Raw genomic sequence first — 18,474 nt, 5'->3', positions numbered from 1 at the left:
TAATATGTAACATGCCTCTCCCTCCCCCAAACCTGTTTATAGTCAATTATAACCTGACAAACTCTTCACTTCTGTAACATCTTACTGTGAAGTCTTTGTGAAACCATCAAATCACAAGCAAACATTAACTGGCAAGCAGTTGTACTTTACATTTTGTGAGGAATTCATACACAAAGGTGGCTGAGTGAATTAGTAAACTTCAGAACTGTGAAGAGGTCTAACTAAAACCAGAATGAATTTGGCTCTTGTAGCTTAGTGAGTCAGAGCTACCCACAATAACCTAATAAAAACTCTAGTTCATCCCAAAATGTTCCTCAATGAATGAAAATGGGCTTTCACCAAGCTTTTTGTGGAAATTGGCAATGCCCACATAATTTCAAGTCCTTTCACACTGTAGGCTAAAGATTTACGTATCTTATGCTTACACTGATGATTAACACTGAATTTCACATATTCCTGACAGATGCAGATGACGACAAAGAGAGCATTTATACCCGAATAACTGTAGGTCTCATGCAGAGGGTGAAGTTTCTGGTTCACTCACTGAAATGGGCAGAGGGGTGTAGGTTGTGAAGGCACCATCATCAGTAATTGCCTGGATGCAGCATCAGTCTGGAAAAGATAGTTACACTATTAAATTGTATATAATTTGGGTTTTAGAATTTGCATACAGAATGTTAAGTTTAAATGACACCAGATCTTTTTGTGGCTTCATTCCATACCATTTGGAAGATGCAAAAGCCTTCTCAGTTGGGAAAACATCTATATTTTACATTCAATTATCAGTCCATTTTGATGGAATTTTTGAGGCAGCTAAACTGATGTAGTAAGCTAGCTGGTGAAAAAGAGCTAAGGGGGATAAACTAGGGGGATAAACTAGGAAAAGACAGAAAATGACAGCTACAAAGTAAGGAGTCCCTGCTAGAATGACTAAGAGGCTTGGAAATGAGGACTTGATATAGAGACCAACAAAATGCCAAGGGCTGGTGTCTTAGTTACGGTTCAAATTAAGAGGAGTTATGCAGATTAGTATAAATACTATATTTATTAAATATCTTTACAGTTTATTTAAATGTATTTACAGAACTATTCCTGCATAAGTTATATTTCAGACATCCAATTCAGGTCATTGCCTCTTGGGTAAGACAAATAATGATAGTCTCAACAGAAAAAAGCAGCTCATTAGTATACACAGATTCAAATTTGCTTCATATTTAGCCATCTTTGCCACAGACTACCTGCTAACAGTTAAAATTTTGACATGGACACTTGCTTTTTAATTGAGAAGTTCGATTTTGCAAAGAATTTTTTTTAATAAATAGAATCCAAATGCTTTTTGCTTCATATTTTCAATTTTATAAGCAGATTTTGGGGATTTTTTTGATATTGTAAAAATTTGTTAACTGCAAAAATGTGACAGTTTCCAGGGAAATTGGATGCTGTAGCTTCTAACAAAGGTAGCTGGTATAAGGTGACAAGGAACCATGAACTTATTCAAAAGTACAAACATTTACAGTTCTAGCCAATCTTGTTTACAATCTCCAAAATGCTCAAAACTGACTCCGTGAATTCCCACAATTCCTGCCTTGTTACTCGATGTGGTAGGTTGGTGGTACTGAAGGTGGTCCTGAAGGCTACTGTTCTATCCAGAACAAATGCAGCTGATAGAAGAGGACACTCTCCTATCATGCAAAGCTTGAAATCTAGTTTCTACCCTAGACGCAGCACACCCCCAGACATGTATACCTGGAATGGATTCTTTTGTGATTTAGTACCTATCAACCATGTCAAGCCAGTACAGTAATTCAGGACAAATAACTTGTTTCCCCCACCCCCATTTCTTCTTTCAGTTTTTAAGAGCCTATGGATTCTACTGCATTATCCATTCAGTAAATTTTTTTTGTGCGCAGGCAGCTTAAGTTCACAGGAAGAAATAAGGTTCTGATATGTTTAGAGTGCACATTTTAAAACAGAATAAAATAAAAATTTCAAGCATGTGATAAAAATATTGATTTTTATAATACAGTATTGCTTTATAAATATAGATGGAAAAGCTATAAACTTTACTGGTCTTTGGTGCATCCAGACAGGGATAAATAATTTGCCATTTGTAAATTAGAAATCCAAATTCTCTTTTGTTATAAAAGTCCATTACATGAGGCAAATGTGTGTTTTATGCTGCTTGATTTAAAATACAATTAACACACATATCAAGTTCAGAATCAGACCCACCAAGTGGTATATCTGTCACACCCCAGAGACTTGGGTTCTGTGACCTGGAAAATTCCAGTATGGGTCCAGCAGAGCCTCTGACTACTGGGAGTGGAAGGAGAGTTACTTGTTAAGCAGCACTCCAACTGATCACCACCCCCCTACCCCCGGCAGTCATAAAATTAATTGTGTCACACACAAAGGACAGGGCAAAAAGAAAATAGAGAAAATATTCTGTGTCACTAATCTATAGGCCAGGTCCAAAGTCAGTTCCATTGTGAAACTCAAATTCTTGTCCCACTATTTTCAATATCACTGACACAAACATCGTTGATTTCTAACGGTCATTTCTCAAAAAAGACTAAGTTGATTAAATGAGTCGTGTAAAACACCACCAATCTAGCTTTATAAAGATTGTGTTTGATGGGTTAAATGAGAGCAGAGAAAAGCCAGTGACTTGACCAGCACTGCTCTTACAAGGAATTAAATGTAGGCATTGGAAAATTAATGCAAAATATATCCAGATCATAAGGCTACATACCTCTGACCAGAAATAATTAAAAACCCAAACGAAAGAGCTGAAATTGTCAGCCCAAATATAAATGTATTCCTTCTAACAAAACCCTTCTGGATGCAACTTTCTTTACTTTTTAAATACACAGAGACTGCAAACAGTTTGTGCAAAATAAATACCCCGCCACTTGCCACTCATGCTTCCGTGTTTTATCATAGCACGATGGGTACTCATTATTTAAACAGAATGTACCTCCACCCACCCCTCCCGGCCCGACCCCTATCTCCTCTACCAAAGAATTCTGTTTTGTCAAGTTAGGGTAGTTAAGGCATTCTGACATGTAATTAAAGGTGATTCAAAATAGATATCTAACATTATGCCAATTTAGGAATAGTAGATAAATTACTGAACGGCTTACAAATGAATAACTCATTCTTATTATAAATGAAATGCCTGTTACAAGCATGATGCATTGAAATATAGTAATGACATGTACATGGTACATGTTAAACAATTTTAAATAAAACAAAAGCTTGACAGTTACTCAAATATACAGTACAAATTCACAAAACAAAATCTTTTAAAACAAGTTGAGGTAACCTCAAACATAAGTTTTAATGCAATAAACCAGGGAATAAGTATCTCCTTTAGAGAAAGACACTTTCTGTATTCTCTTTCAGTAGATCCTCATCAGGTTTAATTGCATTCTCATCTATACACCAATGTTACCTGACTTATATATAAAACATGGCTTTAATTTAAGAATTTCTAAGTATATATATTTTTCTACCACCAAGTTAATGAAGGAAAAAAAACTGACCCAAAAATATATATCTTTACAGCAGTCGACTTGTGCACAAACCTTAAAAATAAGTTTGAGCTTGCAGGTAAGGGGAAAACTGCGGGTAGTTTTATACGGAAACTATATACTGCAAGATGGCTATTCGGAAACTGTAAACATTAAGCTTGATTCAGAAACCCCTAAATTTTTGTGTAGGGCAAATGCAAATGTCAGATCATCACCAGGAGTTTTCCTCGTGGACTCTTGTGCTGTTGTCACTGCCCACAGTGCTCTTTTCACACGGACTCCCTGAATCTGGTGCCTGCTCTACGGAAAGCAAGCCTAGTAATGAAAGGTCTGAGAGGGAGACTAGGAGTAGCGTGACCATCAAAACCCAACAAAATTCAAAGTTATAGCTCTCTGTTCTCAACCTGTTAGGCCTGCGGGCCTAGAGCTCCCACACCGGGATCTCGTATCAGAAATCTGGGAGGAATTTCAGCCATAACATTAAATTTCTAGGCTTTGAGCAGTTTTATAATCTTGTAATATTTCCTTTGGAAAAATCTGGTAGGGAGTCTCCCCAACGCCTCCTGCAAATCAAGCCACCAGCCTATAATTTGGACTAATCAATAAACTGCCGGAACTTTCCTCACAGGAGCACGATTAAGCATCTTTTAAAAACCAAAAAAACATTTGCATCCATAGAACTAAACTAAATTTTTCAACAATTTGTAACAAAAAAGCTCCTGGGATGAAGATTTCATAATCCAGAGCAATGTTTTAGAGCAGAATTATAAGCCCCTGAAAAATAGGAGTTTATAATGAAAACATAAAGCCACACCAATCGTCATAACAAAGACTGTATAGTACACGTGTAACATTTCTTTTGATGATGTTTCTAGTAGATGTACCATAACATACAATTTGTGTTAGACTTTAAAATCCCTTTTACATATTGTAATTTTGAATTCACTTTACCAACATCACTCATTTTCAATACTTAAACCATTTTTGAAACATAATAGCCATTTTGGCATTGAAAATCTCCATTCCATCGTAGAAAGGACAGTAAGAAGTGAAGGTCAATCTTCAAATCCTGATTCTCTTCCAAGTTGCTGGCAGATATGAGCTAGTGAATGACAGTAGTGGTTCTCCACAAAGATCTCAGCCAGGTCTCAAAAAGACAAGCAAAGGCTTACATCACTGGTCACTGAGATCAGTGGCAAAGAAACACAGTCCTGCCAGCAGCATCAGCACACATGGCAGGGGAGAATTTGGGAAGATGAAGGGAAAGGCCGGAGTTGACACCTAGGCGAGTCAGTCTGTATACTCAGCCACTATTGAAAGAAGGACGGTGATGTCATCTGGCTTTCCACCTAAAATGAACATGAAAATGAAAATGTCTTCATAGGTCTTAAAAGGAAAAGTCAATTAAAAATGTAAGCCTAAGAAAGTACTAAGAGACAAATGCTTGCAATTCAGGCAGGTTTGGTTTGTGCTTTAGTAGAAAAAAGAAGAAAATATTCGATAAAGAGAAATAGTTTTAAAAAAATTACATGTAACTTAATTGAAGTTTAAAAAAAAAAACTTCACTGCTTCTTTACAACAGGCACTCTATTAAAATGGTTGCCACATCCTCTGTTTATAGCAATCACAGTAAAGACAAAATCTGGTTCAGATAAATTCTGCCTGACGAGAAAGTTACATGCTTCTACTCACAATCCTAATTTGGACAAACATATCTAATGTTTTGAAACTAGGAACAGTCTTGTATTCTAATCTGCCAAACAGCTATGGCATGTGCTTTTTTCTATTTTAATACTTCCTGGAGGGCTAAGAAATGCTTCACATGTCATAATATTGTATCAGCAAGAAACTGACCAACTCCATGAGTTCTGATAATGATAGCACCAACATGTCACCCCAGCTCTAAGACTGAGCTACTGGCCTGTTCCCAAAGTTATATATCGTTCAGTAGATAGAAGGACTCTTTAGGCAAGGACAGTTTAACATTGCTTCCCTCTTCAAAATCTGCTGTGGTAATTTGGCAGGCAAATATTGTCAACGAGTCCCACAAAGCCAGAGGGAAGGGAGAAGTGAAATGTCAGGCCTGTGAAGGGCCGAATGTTAAACTGTTAGGAATGTCCAGGGCCTCTAGGCGGACTTGGAAGCCTTTTGGGCTCAGGCCCAAGCCGTGCAGTGGTGGCAATAAAGGGCTTCAGGTTCTTCCTGTCTCTACAGCCAATGGAATTCAGTTCTGGAGGGCATCCTTGGTGGTGAAGACATGAGGACATGCACTTGCTCTTGACCTCCAGTGTTAGGGCCTACTGACCTTGCTCCAAGCCAGGGGCTCACAGCTGGAAGAGGACATCTTACCAGTCTCACCCGAGTGCTCTAGTTTACCTCACTCTACAGCCAAGAATGCTCCCATACCACTATGTCCCCAATTAGTCCCTATGACCTTCCTAAAGAATGCTTACCTCTCACATTCAATCCGTTGTCACATGCAAACTGTGCAAAAGGTGACATATAATTTGGGTCATAGGCCAGCTCATGGGCTTGCTCAGCAATGCTTCTTGCCGTCTGTTGTATACTTTCATAATTTGAATTCTAAGATGAAAGGATGAGGGAGTTAATTTTACCACAATGCCTCACATGATTTCTGCATGTAAGTATACTTCTTGCAAATATCACTTTTTGAGACAGTAACATTTATCTAACCACAGTTTCCACCATTTAAGTTTTATTACAGTTAGAGAAGACATTACAACATTACATCTTCAGTAAAATGAACAAGACCACCAGTGAGTGCCGCCTGCACAAGATGTCAATCAGATGTCACCCTTTGCTAGGGTGGCCTTGGGCCCTAAAGTCTGGATTTTCATTTTTGCTTTTTTTCCCATTTGGAATTCTTAAGGTATTCTTGCTAAAATTGGATGGGACTGAAAAGGCAGATTTTGATAGCACTTTAGGGATGACCTCAAAAGTTTCCTTGCTTAGGAATGCAACCCTGGCCAACCACAGTTTGCTCTCCAAGTAAGAGCTGCCAGTTGTCCTACTGAAAATACCTTTAGAATTTTATATCATGATGAAAGATTCTTGTTTAGCTGTGTAATCTTGAGTCATACCCTTATCCTTGCTGCTTCAACTTCCTCATCTGTAAAATGGGGATGGGAAACAAGGTCCATTTTAGCTCTACCACTCTAAGATTCGGAATAGTTTCAGTATAAATAATAAAAGGCCTCTGCTTCAATGTCACCTCCTCAAAGAGGCCTTCTCTGAACAATCTTTCCAAAACAGCAGCCCTCTTTATTCTCTATTCCTTTACCCTGCTTTATTGTTCTTCTTATTCACCACCAACATTTATCATGTATTTTTTTCTCTGTATTATCTGTCTTCCTCCACTAGAAATATAAGCTCCATATGGGGAGGGAATGTGAAGTTTCTGCTTACCACCCCGTCACCACACAGAGCACAGTGCCAGCTCCATGGAAGCACCTGACCTTTACTGCATCCCACAGACGGGGCATGGCCCTATGGGCTTTGTACACATGCTCTTAGTTAATCCTCACCACAACTCTATAAAATAGGACCTTTGGTACCCCCCACTTTAAAGGTGAGGAAAATATTGCTTAAAAAGTTTAGAAACTTACTCACAGTCATACTGCTTAGTGTTAAGAACATAGGAAAAGACTAATTTCCCCCCAGAGTTAGTACTTTTACAAAGTCAGGAAAATATGGAAAAACTGGTTTTTACTTCCTTCCACTTTCTGTATGGGCCAAGTCTGAACTGTTCATTACTGGTGACAGCTCAGATCACATCAAGGCCCCTAGCTGCCTCCTGCCCTTGGCTGGCTCTGGTACGGCGATTTCCTATCTCTCCCAACCTCAACACCTGCTGGGTTTGTTAAAAGAATAAGAGGATAAAAAGACAATCGGGAGCTAACACCATTAAAAATACAAGAAATTTCTCTTCTGGGCTTTCCTACCTTTACCACTTTACTAAAGGTACTAAAGGTGAGAAACCCCCTTTTCTCTCAAGTTCTCCAATTGTGAATATTTCCATTTACAATTGCTTAAAAGACCGGGACCATTATTTTCCTAAATTCACAAAACAGTCTTTTCCAAAACTACAAAAAGAGATAATACAATTGGACCAATAAGACTTAGCTGCCCAGCGAGGGCCATTGTTTCCATCAACCAACCTTTGAGTTAATTACCTTTAATTTTTTTAGCTCCTGAAGGATCATATAATCAGGCATGTTGTCAAAAAGTCCATCTGTTGCCGTCAGGATAATGTCTCCTAACTGGACATCAAAAGATGTGCTATCAGCAGCATCTGGGCTGTGACAAGGACAGGGTAGAGGCAAAGTTACGAGAGGCCTTCAGAGAGAAGTTTCAAAGTTTCCAAGAGGCACTATGTTACAATGTAATGAGGCTTTAAGAAAAACTAATTTATAATAACAGAATCAATAATAAAAACCAGTCATTGTGAAATTCCTAACCTTGAAAAAATTAATTGAAAAATCTGATATAAATAGTTCAAAAGCTTAACTGAAACTACCAAATAAAACTGAGTCTGATGATTAGTCACATATGCCTTAAAAGGAAGAAGGGTTCTTTTCTGAGTCAGAACTAACATGCCTCTAAAATCCTAGTAGAAATGAGTCTTTATTTCCTAATTCTTCACAGCCAAATTCCATCCTCTCTTACTCATTTTCTACTCATCAGTTTCTCTGCAGGCTTAACTCTGGCTCTCAGGAGGCTGCAGTATAGTGGAACAACAGAGCACTATGGAAAAGAACATGCAAATCCCGTAAGAATTAATTCACATGAAATACCTACAATGGTATTTCTTACTATAGTACTAGTAATTACTAGTATTATCACTAGTATATTATTACTAGTAAGGACTAGTAAGGCAGAGTAAGGACTGTGTGTCTCTCAGGGCTTAAAGAGTGCTCACCACAGATAAATATTTAATTATTAGTGTGCCTGGCACATACTAGGTCTTCAAGAAATATCTAATAAATGAAGAAACTAAGTAACTAACCCTCCAAACTGGGGCGGGGGGGACTCCTTAATATATTGTTAATGAAGAGAGGAATGTACAGACAGCGTGTGTGTGTATGTTTGTGTGGCAGGGGGAAGATTCATAGATACAGATGCTTCTATATGCAGAGAATAAATCTGGAAGGATGCAAAGAAATAGATAATAGTGGCTGCCTCTGAGGAGAGAAAATGTGTTGGTGGGGATGGGATAGGACGTAGATTTTTCACTACATCTTTTTGTATAAAACTTTAAAAAAGATAGAAGGCAGGTTTTTTCCTCTGATAACACCTGATGAAAACATACAAGAATTGGGGGTAGGGGAAGGACACCTGGTGGGGAGAAAAGATCATATATTCAAAGAGTTAATGGCCCTCTCAAAGGCTGGTTCTCAGCCATTTCCAGAGGCCAGCTTCACTGAATCCAAGCCTCTAAGGTGAGGGAAAGGTGAAATATCTAATAGTCTGCCTTAACCTGTAATTAGGGAACAAGTGCAAAGAAAAAATTTACACACTGACCCAGAAAGGAGGAGCCAGAACTAAAACACCCTCAGCTTGACAGAAAGACCCCAAAGCTTGTGTAACTGACATGTTATAAATTATGTAAAATATGTGAAGAGAAAATATAAAAACAACCCACCAATGTCTGCTGGGGATTTACACAAAGTACACTGAGAAAATTCCAGGTTCACCCTCTCTTGACTGAGGAAAGAAGGGGCACGTTTAAAAGTTCTGTGATGGGGTTTGGCAAAGAACTTTCACTTACACATTTATACCACAAACACTTTGTAAAAACGGCTACTAAAGGAAAACCTGTAAATTAAGGGTTAAAATTATATTTTATAAATAAGAGGAATGAAGTGAAAAAGGAAGTAAATGCTTTCATGCAGCAGGGGAAAAAAGACTAAAACTGGTGGAAACCAGGTCGATTCCCTCCGTGGAATAAAAAAAAAAAACAATACAAGACACTGCACAGTTGCTCAGACTTTGGAAACAAATCAGGTTCTAGAAGTTTAGATTAACGACCAGGTTGGCAGCAAAGCTCCATTTTATGCTGAGGTTTTCTTCCCCAGGAGTGTCCTCTGCTATCCTGCCTGTGCGAGACTCGCTACCATTGGACGGTTTGTCCTCTTCTCCCGGCACCCCCACCCATGAGCTTGGTGTTCCGCCAGCTGCAGTTCTGCCCATTTTGATTGAACATACTGTGCCGCTGGAAACTTTTGACTGCACTGAAACACGAGCTGAAGTCACATGCTAGCAAGCTGTCTGTGGGCTCCAGGGGAAGCAACCTCCACCTCGCTGGCAGGCCAGGCAGAGTGCTGCCCTAACCACACAGTCCCAAAGATAGGGTGTGAGATATGGCAGGGTAGCTCTAGCACTGAGAAGCCAAAACAAGAATCAAATAAAGGGAAATTAAAACACTGCTCTCTGTAACTGTTAGCTGAGCTTGGTATCTACCAAGCCCTTGGGGTTCTGCTTTCTCCTCACTCCAATATGGCTAATATGAATATATACATTACAGCCAACTGAAGAAGGGCCTATAATGAAATATTATTCCAATTAGGGTAACATACCTTAATCTGACAGTAAAATATGCTTCCCTCTAAGAGTCAGCAATAGACTTGAGATGGACAATCCTGAACACCTAATTATATAATATACTTATTTCAGTTTAAAAAATGGCAGTAATAATCATTTTATCTTAGTTTGTACTCAAGATCTGGCTTAATAAGAACTATTAAGTAGAGACAATAGACACTTGCAAGACTACTTCTATTTTTACAAAACGTTCATTACCCATTTAACAACATTTATGAATCACCAGCAATGTTTGTGCCAGGTCCTATAAAGTTGTTTGAGGCAGAGGAATCTGAGACTTAGTCTCACTCTGCATTCACATTTGAGAAAAGATAAACTGTAAAAGTTGATTCAAAAAAGTAGTTATTGTCTTGTAAAGGTCTTGACAATTTAAAAGTTCTATCTGATGCATATAATAGAAGGCCCTGAGAATCAGGAAGTTATTCTGATAAATAAAGCAGATGTCTGTTCGAACTCTTCCCTAACAACATATGCAAAATCTTGTACAGGCAGTGGCATGCATGGATGATGACTCATTTCTCCAGCACAACTTAACAAATATGTACATATGTACCATGTTGGTCTTGGTATGAAAAACTGATACTCTGTAAGCTTGAAGAGTATTTTCAGTCTTGTCAAATTACTGGGTTTTTATCTGAATTCAACTTGGCTGCAATAGCCAGCAAAATATCTTTTGAAGTCAAACTAAAAGGTCCTTTTGATGAGAATATTCTCGTTGTACCTTCTTATCACACATGACAACTGAAAATGCCTATTTCCACTGTAGTTAAGGGGGATAGGAGGAGGAACAGCCATGCTCTGCTTACTCTTAATGGCTAAGAGGGGAGATTACCTGTCACTCAGGACGACTCCTTCGGCTTCAGGTGGTGCAATTGAGAGCTGGAATGGAGTGTTGAAGTAATGCTGCTGCTCATCTGATCGGTGCACAACTTCACCACCCCTGACAACCAGAAAGCCTGAATCACCCAGGTTTGCTGTGTGTAAGCGGTGGCTAGTTCTGTCCAGCACCACGATGCAGGCAGTACTGCTACCTAGAAACAAAAATGATCTCCATTTATTTTCTCTTTCTAGATTATCTTTGGATCCACATTTTTATCCCATCACCCCAAAAAGCAACATGCCATATTGGAACCTCCTTTGACTATCTTAGTCATGCTCCTGCCTCTAACAAATAGCAATAGTAACCTGATCAGGGTCAACATGATGGGGAAGGAAAAAGGGATTTATATTATATATAGTAAGCAAGCCCCTGAAATCTGAATTCTTCCACTTGCAGACATAGGAAACAATAAAAATGGCTGGTATTTAATTGCACTATTTCATTTCAGTAGTACTATAATCTATGCCAAATGCTCGAAAGCATGTTGCTGAGGTATTAAGTTTTAACACTTAAATGCCAGAATAAGAAAGAATGTTATGTTTTCCTGACATTTCTCATTAGTCATTGGCAGGAAGCCTTCTCCATGAAATTCACTAAAATTTAAGACAGGGCACATATCTACAATTTTTAACCAGATTTTCATCTGTTGAGGTCATGAAGAACCTTCACTGGAGACTGACTCACTATGAACGGACAAGACCAATTTTCCCAGGTAGCCTGTGGAATCATCCTGTTCACTTTACAGAGACTACTAATGTTCAGAGGGAAGAAACCACATTCCAAGCAGAGAGCAAAAAGCTTCTGTTGTACCTTTGCAGCCCACAGCTCACATGACCTTCCCCAGACTGAAAAGCTGATGTACAACCAGTAAGACTGCTTTCAAGTTCTAAAATTTAAACCTATACCTACAGAAAAAAAATGTCAAAATAGAAAAATAAACAGTTTACCAAGAAGTAAATTTAATGGTCTGTAAATATATGAAAAAATCATCATCACACTAGTAGCCATTTTGCCTATTCGTTTAACAAGAGTAAAAAAAAAAAAAGATACTGCATTGTACTGGCAAGAGTGCAGGGAACACGGTCACTCTTACTCCACGGTGGCAAGATAGTAAAACCACACGACCTTTCTAAAGGGCAGCATAACCTTGAAAAATGTGCATATCCTTTGACTTACCAATTCTAAGAAACAACTAGAAATGTAAACAAAATAAGTACAAAAACATTGTTTGAGATCAAGAAGAACTGGAAACAACCTCAACATCTAAAATTAAGGGATTGGTTAAATAAATTACAGTACATCCATACAATAGAAAGCTACATGCTGTCATATAATACTTAGGAGTACAGACTCTGGAGTCAGCCTGCCTGCATCTGAATGCTGGCTCTGTTACTTAACTAGCTGTGTGACCTGGGGCCTCTTTGCACCTGTTTCCTCATTTACAAAATAGGGAGACCATAACGATCTCTTAGTGTTAGGAGGATAAAATTAGTTAAATCATATCAAACACTTACAACACGTAAGTGTTAGCTATTTGGTAGCCACTAAAATTGTTAGAGAAATAGATTTGAAAATGAAAGATAAGTGAAATAAGTAGATTTCAAGCTAGTATTAAAGTTCCCTTAAATAAAAAGTGTTATCAAACTTAAATTGTACATCAAAAAAAGTAAAATTTAATGTAATTAAAAAAAATAAACCAATAGTAGGTAAAAGCTAAACTGTTAAGATGACCGTTAAAAGCAAAACAAAAGAAACAGGCTGTGGAACCAGCTGTGTTAAATCCCAGGGCTCCACTGTTTTCTAGCTGTGTGACTGTGGGCAAGTCACTTATTCTCTCTAGGCCACAGTTTTTTCCTAACAAAACAGGAAATAAGAGCAAAAGAACCTACCTCATGGGGCTACTGTAAGCACACAGTATATTCACAATTCCTATTACCATTATTCTTTTTTTTTTTTTTTTTTTTTTTTTTTAAGATTTTATTTATTTATTTGACAGAGAGACAGTGAGAGAGAGAACACAAGCAGGGGGAGTGGGAGAGGGAGAAGCAGGCTTCCCATGGAGCCGGGAGCCCGATGTGGGGCTCGATCCCAGGACCCTGGGATCATGACCTGAGCCGAAGGCAGAAGCTTAACGACTGAGCCACCCAGGCGCCCCACCTATTACCATTATTCTATGCACAAACATATACAGAAGAAAAATCAGGGAGCATCATCACTAAAATATTAATAGTTTTCTTGGTGGGATTATGGATAATTTAATTTCTGTTATTTTTCCTTGATGAAGGATGTATGATGAAAATGTATAACTTAATATAAAAAAAAACTTAAATTTAAGCATTTATCTCATCATAATGTTCAGAAATTCCATTTCCTTATTATCTAACCTCACACCCTAATGCTAAGCTATCTAGTCTCTACCCATCAAACATCAGAGAAAAAACAAAGTACTGTAACTAAATGGCAGTGCTGCCAGATAACCTACTGCATAGCTTATGTTAGAGTTAAGATCACCAATTACCCTTCCTTCTTAACTCAATGCACAAAAACTCCAATCATTTTTCATTAACAGAATCACCAAACAAAAGATCTTCTGAAAGCTGCTGGGATTAATCTGAGGAGGAAAAATGACAGATGAGTAGCAGAGCCTTGAAAATCCTGGGGCAGGAAGAATTCATGTTGACTCATTATTACTCACGGACAAACCCAGGCTATCATTTTGCTACCCCGGTGGCTGTTTCCCTCACCCGCTGAGTTAGAGTCAAAACGGTCCTCGTGAATGACAGAGCTTTAATATGCAAAGCAGCACCAATGAAGGCAAGCCCAGCCTTACAGAATCATGTAGGCTTGAGTGTATACTCCTCCTCTCCCTCTTCATATAACTGATGATCATGTGCCCATGGCTCAGGCCCTGAGAGCCTAATACTGGGAGAAGAGCTCATTATTCTTATGTATTTGGAGAGGAACAAGCAGGAAAAGAAGAAAAGAAGTGCTAAGAACAACAGCATCAGATGTTCAGACCACTGACAAATCCAGACAGGCACCCAAGCAAACCACTCATACTAAAATGGAAATATTTTTATCACTGGCCCCTAATTTTGTAAACTACCATGAAATCTTTTGTGCAGCAAAGAAAGAAAGAACCTTATTAGGAATGACCCCTCAAATTCTTAAGATATGTTAACTCCATAAGACTTAACTCCACTTAAGAGTTTCTGAGGAAATATATATTAACAATTAGCCTGTGATGCCAACCCAGATCTAAAAGCAGCTAGAAATTCTCAAGAAACATGTGGTTGACCTTTATACTGGAATTGTGTTATAGGCTTTTTAGCAATTGCTGGATTAAAAAAAAAAGGATCGGGGTGCCTGGATGGCTCAGTCTTTAAGCATCTGCCTTCATCTCTGGTCATGATTCCAGGGTCCTGGGATCAAGCCCCACACTGGGCTCCCTGCTCAGCGGGAAGCCTGCTTCTCCCTCTCCCACTCCCCCTGCTTGTGTTCCCTCTCTCGCTGTCTCTCTGTCAAAAATAAATAAAATCTTAAAAAAAAAAAAAAAGGAATTACTTAATCTTGTAAAGTTATCATTATTTGCAATTATATCTGAGGTTCAGTAAAATTCAGTAGGCTGTCTTTGCCAAAAAATGCTTGAATTTAGTTACAAACAACTTAGAGGTATGTGTGTAGATTAGGTGACAGAAGCGTCTATGTGTCATAGTAATGAAGGATTATTTCAACATGTACTTTAGGAGAAAAAAGTGATTATAATATTCAGTGTAAAAAAACTTCTAATATGTCCTTAAATTTATTTTAAGATCTCCGAACTACATGAGGGTAAATAGGAAAGGAAGGAGGGATAAAGAAGAAACACAGCGAAGAAACCAAAGCTTTCAAAGTGCAAGATCAGGACAGGTGTTTTCAGCTGCTTATTCCAAGTCACCGTAAATAGGTAGGGGGGTGTCGGCAGAGGACTCATGGGAATATGCAGGAGTTGGGACCTGGAATCTGTATCTATAGGCTCTTTGTTAGGTGTCAGACTATTAGATAGTATTCTGCAATGTCCTCTTTCCCTCAACATGTTTCTGAGTATTGCATGAAGCTTTGAGTCATTCCTTTTCACACAAAAAAAGATCTCTCCATTTAACAAATGAAGCAAGGAGGTCAGAGGTTAAGTAGTTTGCCCAAAGTCGTAGGGCAAGTTGACAGAGAAGTACTAGAAATAGAATCTAGGATGTTTCACTGTGCCAGGCAAGCTCCAGATTGCATGTCCAAAATAGCGGATTAAGACAAAGCGGTATATTGAAACCTCAAGACAAGGTTTCTCTTCAGTTAGAAGGAAAACAAGCTGATTAGTCACAGCACAAAGACAGAAGACGGCAGCGTGATAAAAAGAACCCCTTCTTATAAAAGATTTAAATTGAAGGCAAAATTTTACAGCGTGGAGAACTCCATTAACACTGAACAGAGGTTGATTTTTAATATGGACGGTGATTGGGGGGGAGGCTACTTCTAGTAACCAGAAAGATGCTGGCAACTAGCAGAAATTTAGTAACACCCTTCTGAGAGCTTGCTCAGAAGGCTGGGTAAGTTGTTGGGTAAGTTCCCAGGAAACCATTTAACAAACAAATGTAGAAGCTTGGCCAAAAGATGCTCCATTAGCATACCAGATAAACACACACTAGGAATTTGGAAGTTTTCTAATACAAGATTAATGGGGATCTATTTTGTGCCATGCTATTTCACAGACTAATCAGCTACCTGCTACAGTCTGGGGTGCCTATCTGCAACTTGAACTCTCCAACTTAATTTTACATACCAGATCCCATTCCCTTTCTTCCTCCCCTGGAGAGAACCGCTATCCTGAATTATACAACCACTTACTTTTCTTTCTTCTTTTATCCTATTTTGGAGTCCCTGAACAATATGGTTTTACTTTTTTATGTTTTTGAATTTGAAATATGGAATCAGACTGTTAGGTGGTATTCTGCAATGTTCTATCTTCCCTCAACAACATGCTCCTGAGTATTGCATGCAGCTTTAAGTTGTTCCTTTTCTTTCTGTATTTATCTGACAGAGAGAGAGCATGAGCTGGGGGGAGGAGCAGAGGGAGAGAGAGAAGCAGACTCCCCGCTGAGCAGAGAGCGGGGCTCAGTCCTAGGACCCTGAGATCATGACCTGAGCAGAAGACAGATGCTTAACTGACTGAGCCACCAGGCACCCCAAGTTGTTCCTTTTCAAATGCGTTTTTCTACAATAAATGGACTTTTTAGGTTGTTCCCAGTTTTCTGCTGTTATAAGCAATGTTACTATGAACATTCTTGTACCTATCTCTTAATACACAAATGTGTAAGAGTTTCTCTAGTCTAAGGTATAGACCCAGAAGTGGAATTGCTAAGGCATACTATCTGTTTACATTTAACTTTATTCCATAATTCCAAATTGTTTTCCAAAGTGGCCATACCTATTTACATTCCCTCGAAGCAGTAGTATGTATTCTGGTGAGCTCATATCTTCTCTATCAAACTCTGCTTAATAAAGAGCTTCAGAAAAAAAAAGCTGGGCTAGTACTAAGTGATTTTCTTGGTTTTGTTGTTAACCATCTTCTGAGCTTCTTTACAGAGGAAAACACAGTATATCTACTTACCAAGCAAAGGTACTTTATTTTGCAGCAACTCACAGTAGCTTGTGGTGAGGATTCCAATGGGGTTACTTGGGACGAACCGTCCTTCTTTTACTAACCGTTCACATGTCCGCATTAAAGTCCCTGAGAACTGGGATGGATCAACTCCATAGTCTCTCCATCCTCCTACACCATCTGCAACTCCTAAAAACAAAACAGAACAAAATTACATTGAAAGGATGTTCTTACCGACTTCTGAAATTCTTTCTTAGCCCTGTCTCCTCTTAACAGTTAATTTTACTACACACTAGTACATACATTTACCCTGAGATTCAGAATGAAAAGTGTTCAAATTTAATGTATCATACACTAATACTCTTAATCCACATTTTCTACTTAGAATCTGATCTTTCTTATATTGATGAATAAATATGTGAGCTACCACAGGGTGGCATTGCTTACTAGCCAAGAGTTCAATTGCAGCAGGATTATCATCTTTGTATGGAAATATTTATGTTATTCATCTTTGTTCTATAAGAATGAAAACTGATTTTTTTTAAAATGTGCTGAAACTAGTGATAATACAACTGAGCCAGAGCTGGCAATCATTCAGAATATCAAACACAGCAAACTTTAACTTCAAATTTTGGTCAGTAACTGTGAAATAAAGAAAGCAAATTAAGAACATACCTCATCCTCTTTCCTCCTCCCTCAGAGACAACCACTAGCCTTTCTGTACAGGCCTGCACTATCTAATACAACAGCCACTACCAAACGTGACTACTGAGCCTTTGAAATGGTGCAGATTCAAATTAAGAAGTCCTCAAAGTATAAAATACACATTTTGAAAACTCAGTAAAAAATATTTTGGATATAGGGGCGCCTGGGTGGCTCAGTCGGTTAATTGTCTGCCTTCGGCTCAGGTCATGATCTCAGGATCCTGGGATCGAGCCCCACGTCGGGCTCCCTGCTCTGCGGGGAGTCTGCTTCTCCCTCTCCCTCTGCTCATCTCCCTGCATGTGTGCTCTCTCTCTTGCTCACTCTCTCTCAAATAAATCAATAAAATCTTAAAAAAAAAAAAGGTCTCAAAAAAATATTTTGGATACAATGTGCTTAAGATTAAAATTAATTTCACCTGTTTCTATTTTTAACTAATGCAAATACTAGGAAATTTAAAATGACATGTGTGGTTCACATTATATTTCTATTGGACAGCAATGGTATAGAGATTTTCACGGGTCCCTAGAGCTGTTGATGAGTTCAGAATCTGCACAAGACTCCTTTATCAAGAGGAAACTAGTGTACAAGAAAGTCAATAAGATATCAAAGTCAACATCATACTATCTCCTATTCAACCCCTTGCAAAACACTAAGCTAACTGTTCAACATTAAAATCAACTTCTGTCTACTAAATTCAAACAAACTGAGGGAACTAGAAGATCAGATATATACACTATTAAGGATTTAAGTGACTGTATATGAACCTTTTTGGAAGGATCTATAAGAAGTATTAAGAGTAGTTTTGGAAATAAGAGACTGCAAGTGATCAGTGAACAAATGGGGAGATTTTAGCTTTTTACCTCATACTGTCCTGTATTGTTTGAAATCAATTTTATAATGATCATGTATTGATTTCATAATAAAAATATTATTTAGGAATTTTATCATTTTTAAGGCTTGCTGAGCATTAAACATCCTGCCCACATACATATTTACATTTTTTTGTACGTTCAACTTTCACACATTTAATTTTTTTAATTTTTTTTTTCACACACATTTTAAAGAACCTATTTGGTACAAAAGTAGGAAAGTGCCTATATAAA

General features: G+C 38.2%; 1 protein-coding gene across 2 annotated transcripts in view; it reads right to left on the bottom strand.

Moving 5' to 3' along the window:
• Positions 1 to 762: 762 nt before the first annotated feature.
• PPTC7 (protein phosphatase targeting COQ7) overlaps positions 763 to 18,474 on the bottom strand; it is a 42,649-nt gene continuing 24,937 nt past the window's right edge. The window contains exons 2-7 of one of the 2 annotated variants that reach the window (XR_006541211.1): positions 16,676 to 16,855; positions 10,987 to 11,185; positions 7,727 to 7,850; positions 5,987 to 6,116; positions 4,706 to 4,882; positions 763 to 2,316 (exon numbers count right to left, since the gene is read on the bottom strand). Coding sequence is in view for 1 of the 2 variants with exons in the window: in XM_021698487.1 (XP_021554162.1) it covers positions 4,824 to 4,882; positions 5,987 to 6,116; positions 7,727 to 7,850; positions 10,987 to 11,185; positions 16,676 to 16,855 (692 nt within the window). In the remaining variant the exon portion in view is untranslated. Of the gene's footprint in view, positions 4,883 to 5,986; positions 6,117 to 7,726; positions 7,851 to 10,986; positions 11,186 to 16,675; positions 16,856 to 18,474 lie in introns of both variants that reach the window. The other variant, XM_021698487.1, reaches the window with a different exon arrangement.

This window comes from Neomonachus schauinslandi, chromosome 14 (assembly GCF_002201575.2).
Source record: "Neomonachus schauinslandi chromosome 14, ASM220157v2, whole genome shotgun sequence".
Classification (NCBI taxonomy): domain Eukaryota; kingdom Metazoa; phylum Chordata; class Mammalia; order Carnivora; family Phocidae; genus Neomonachus; species Neomonachus schauinslandi.
The sequence above is the reverse complement of the archived record's forward strand: the minus strand, read 5'-3'. Positions and strand labels throughout refer to the sequence as shown.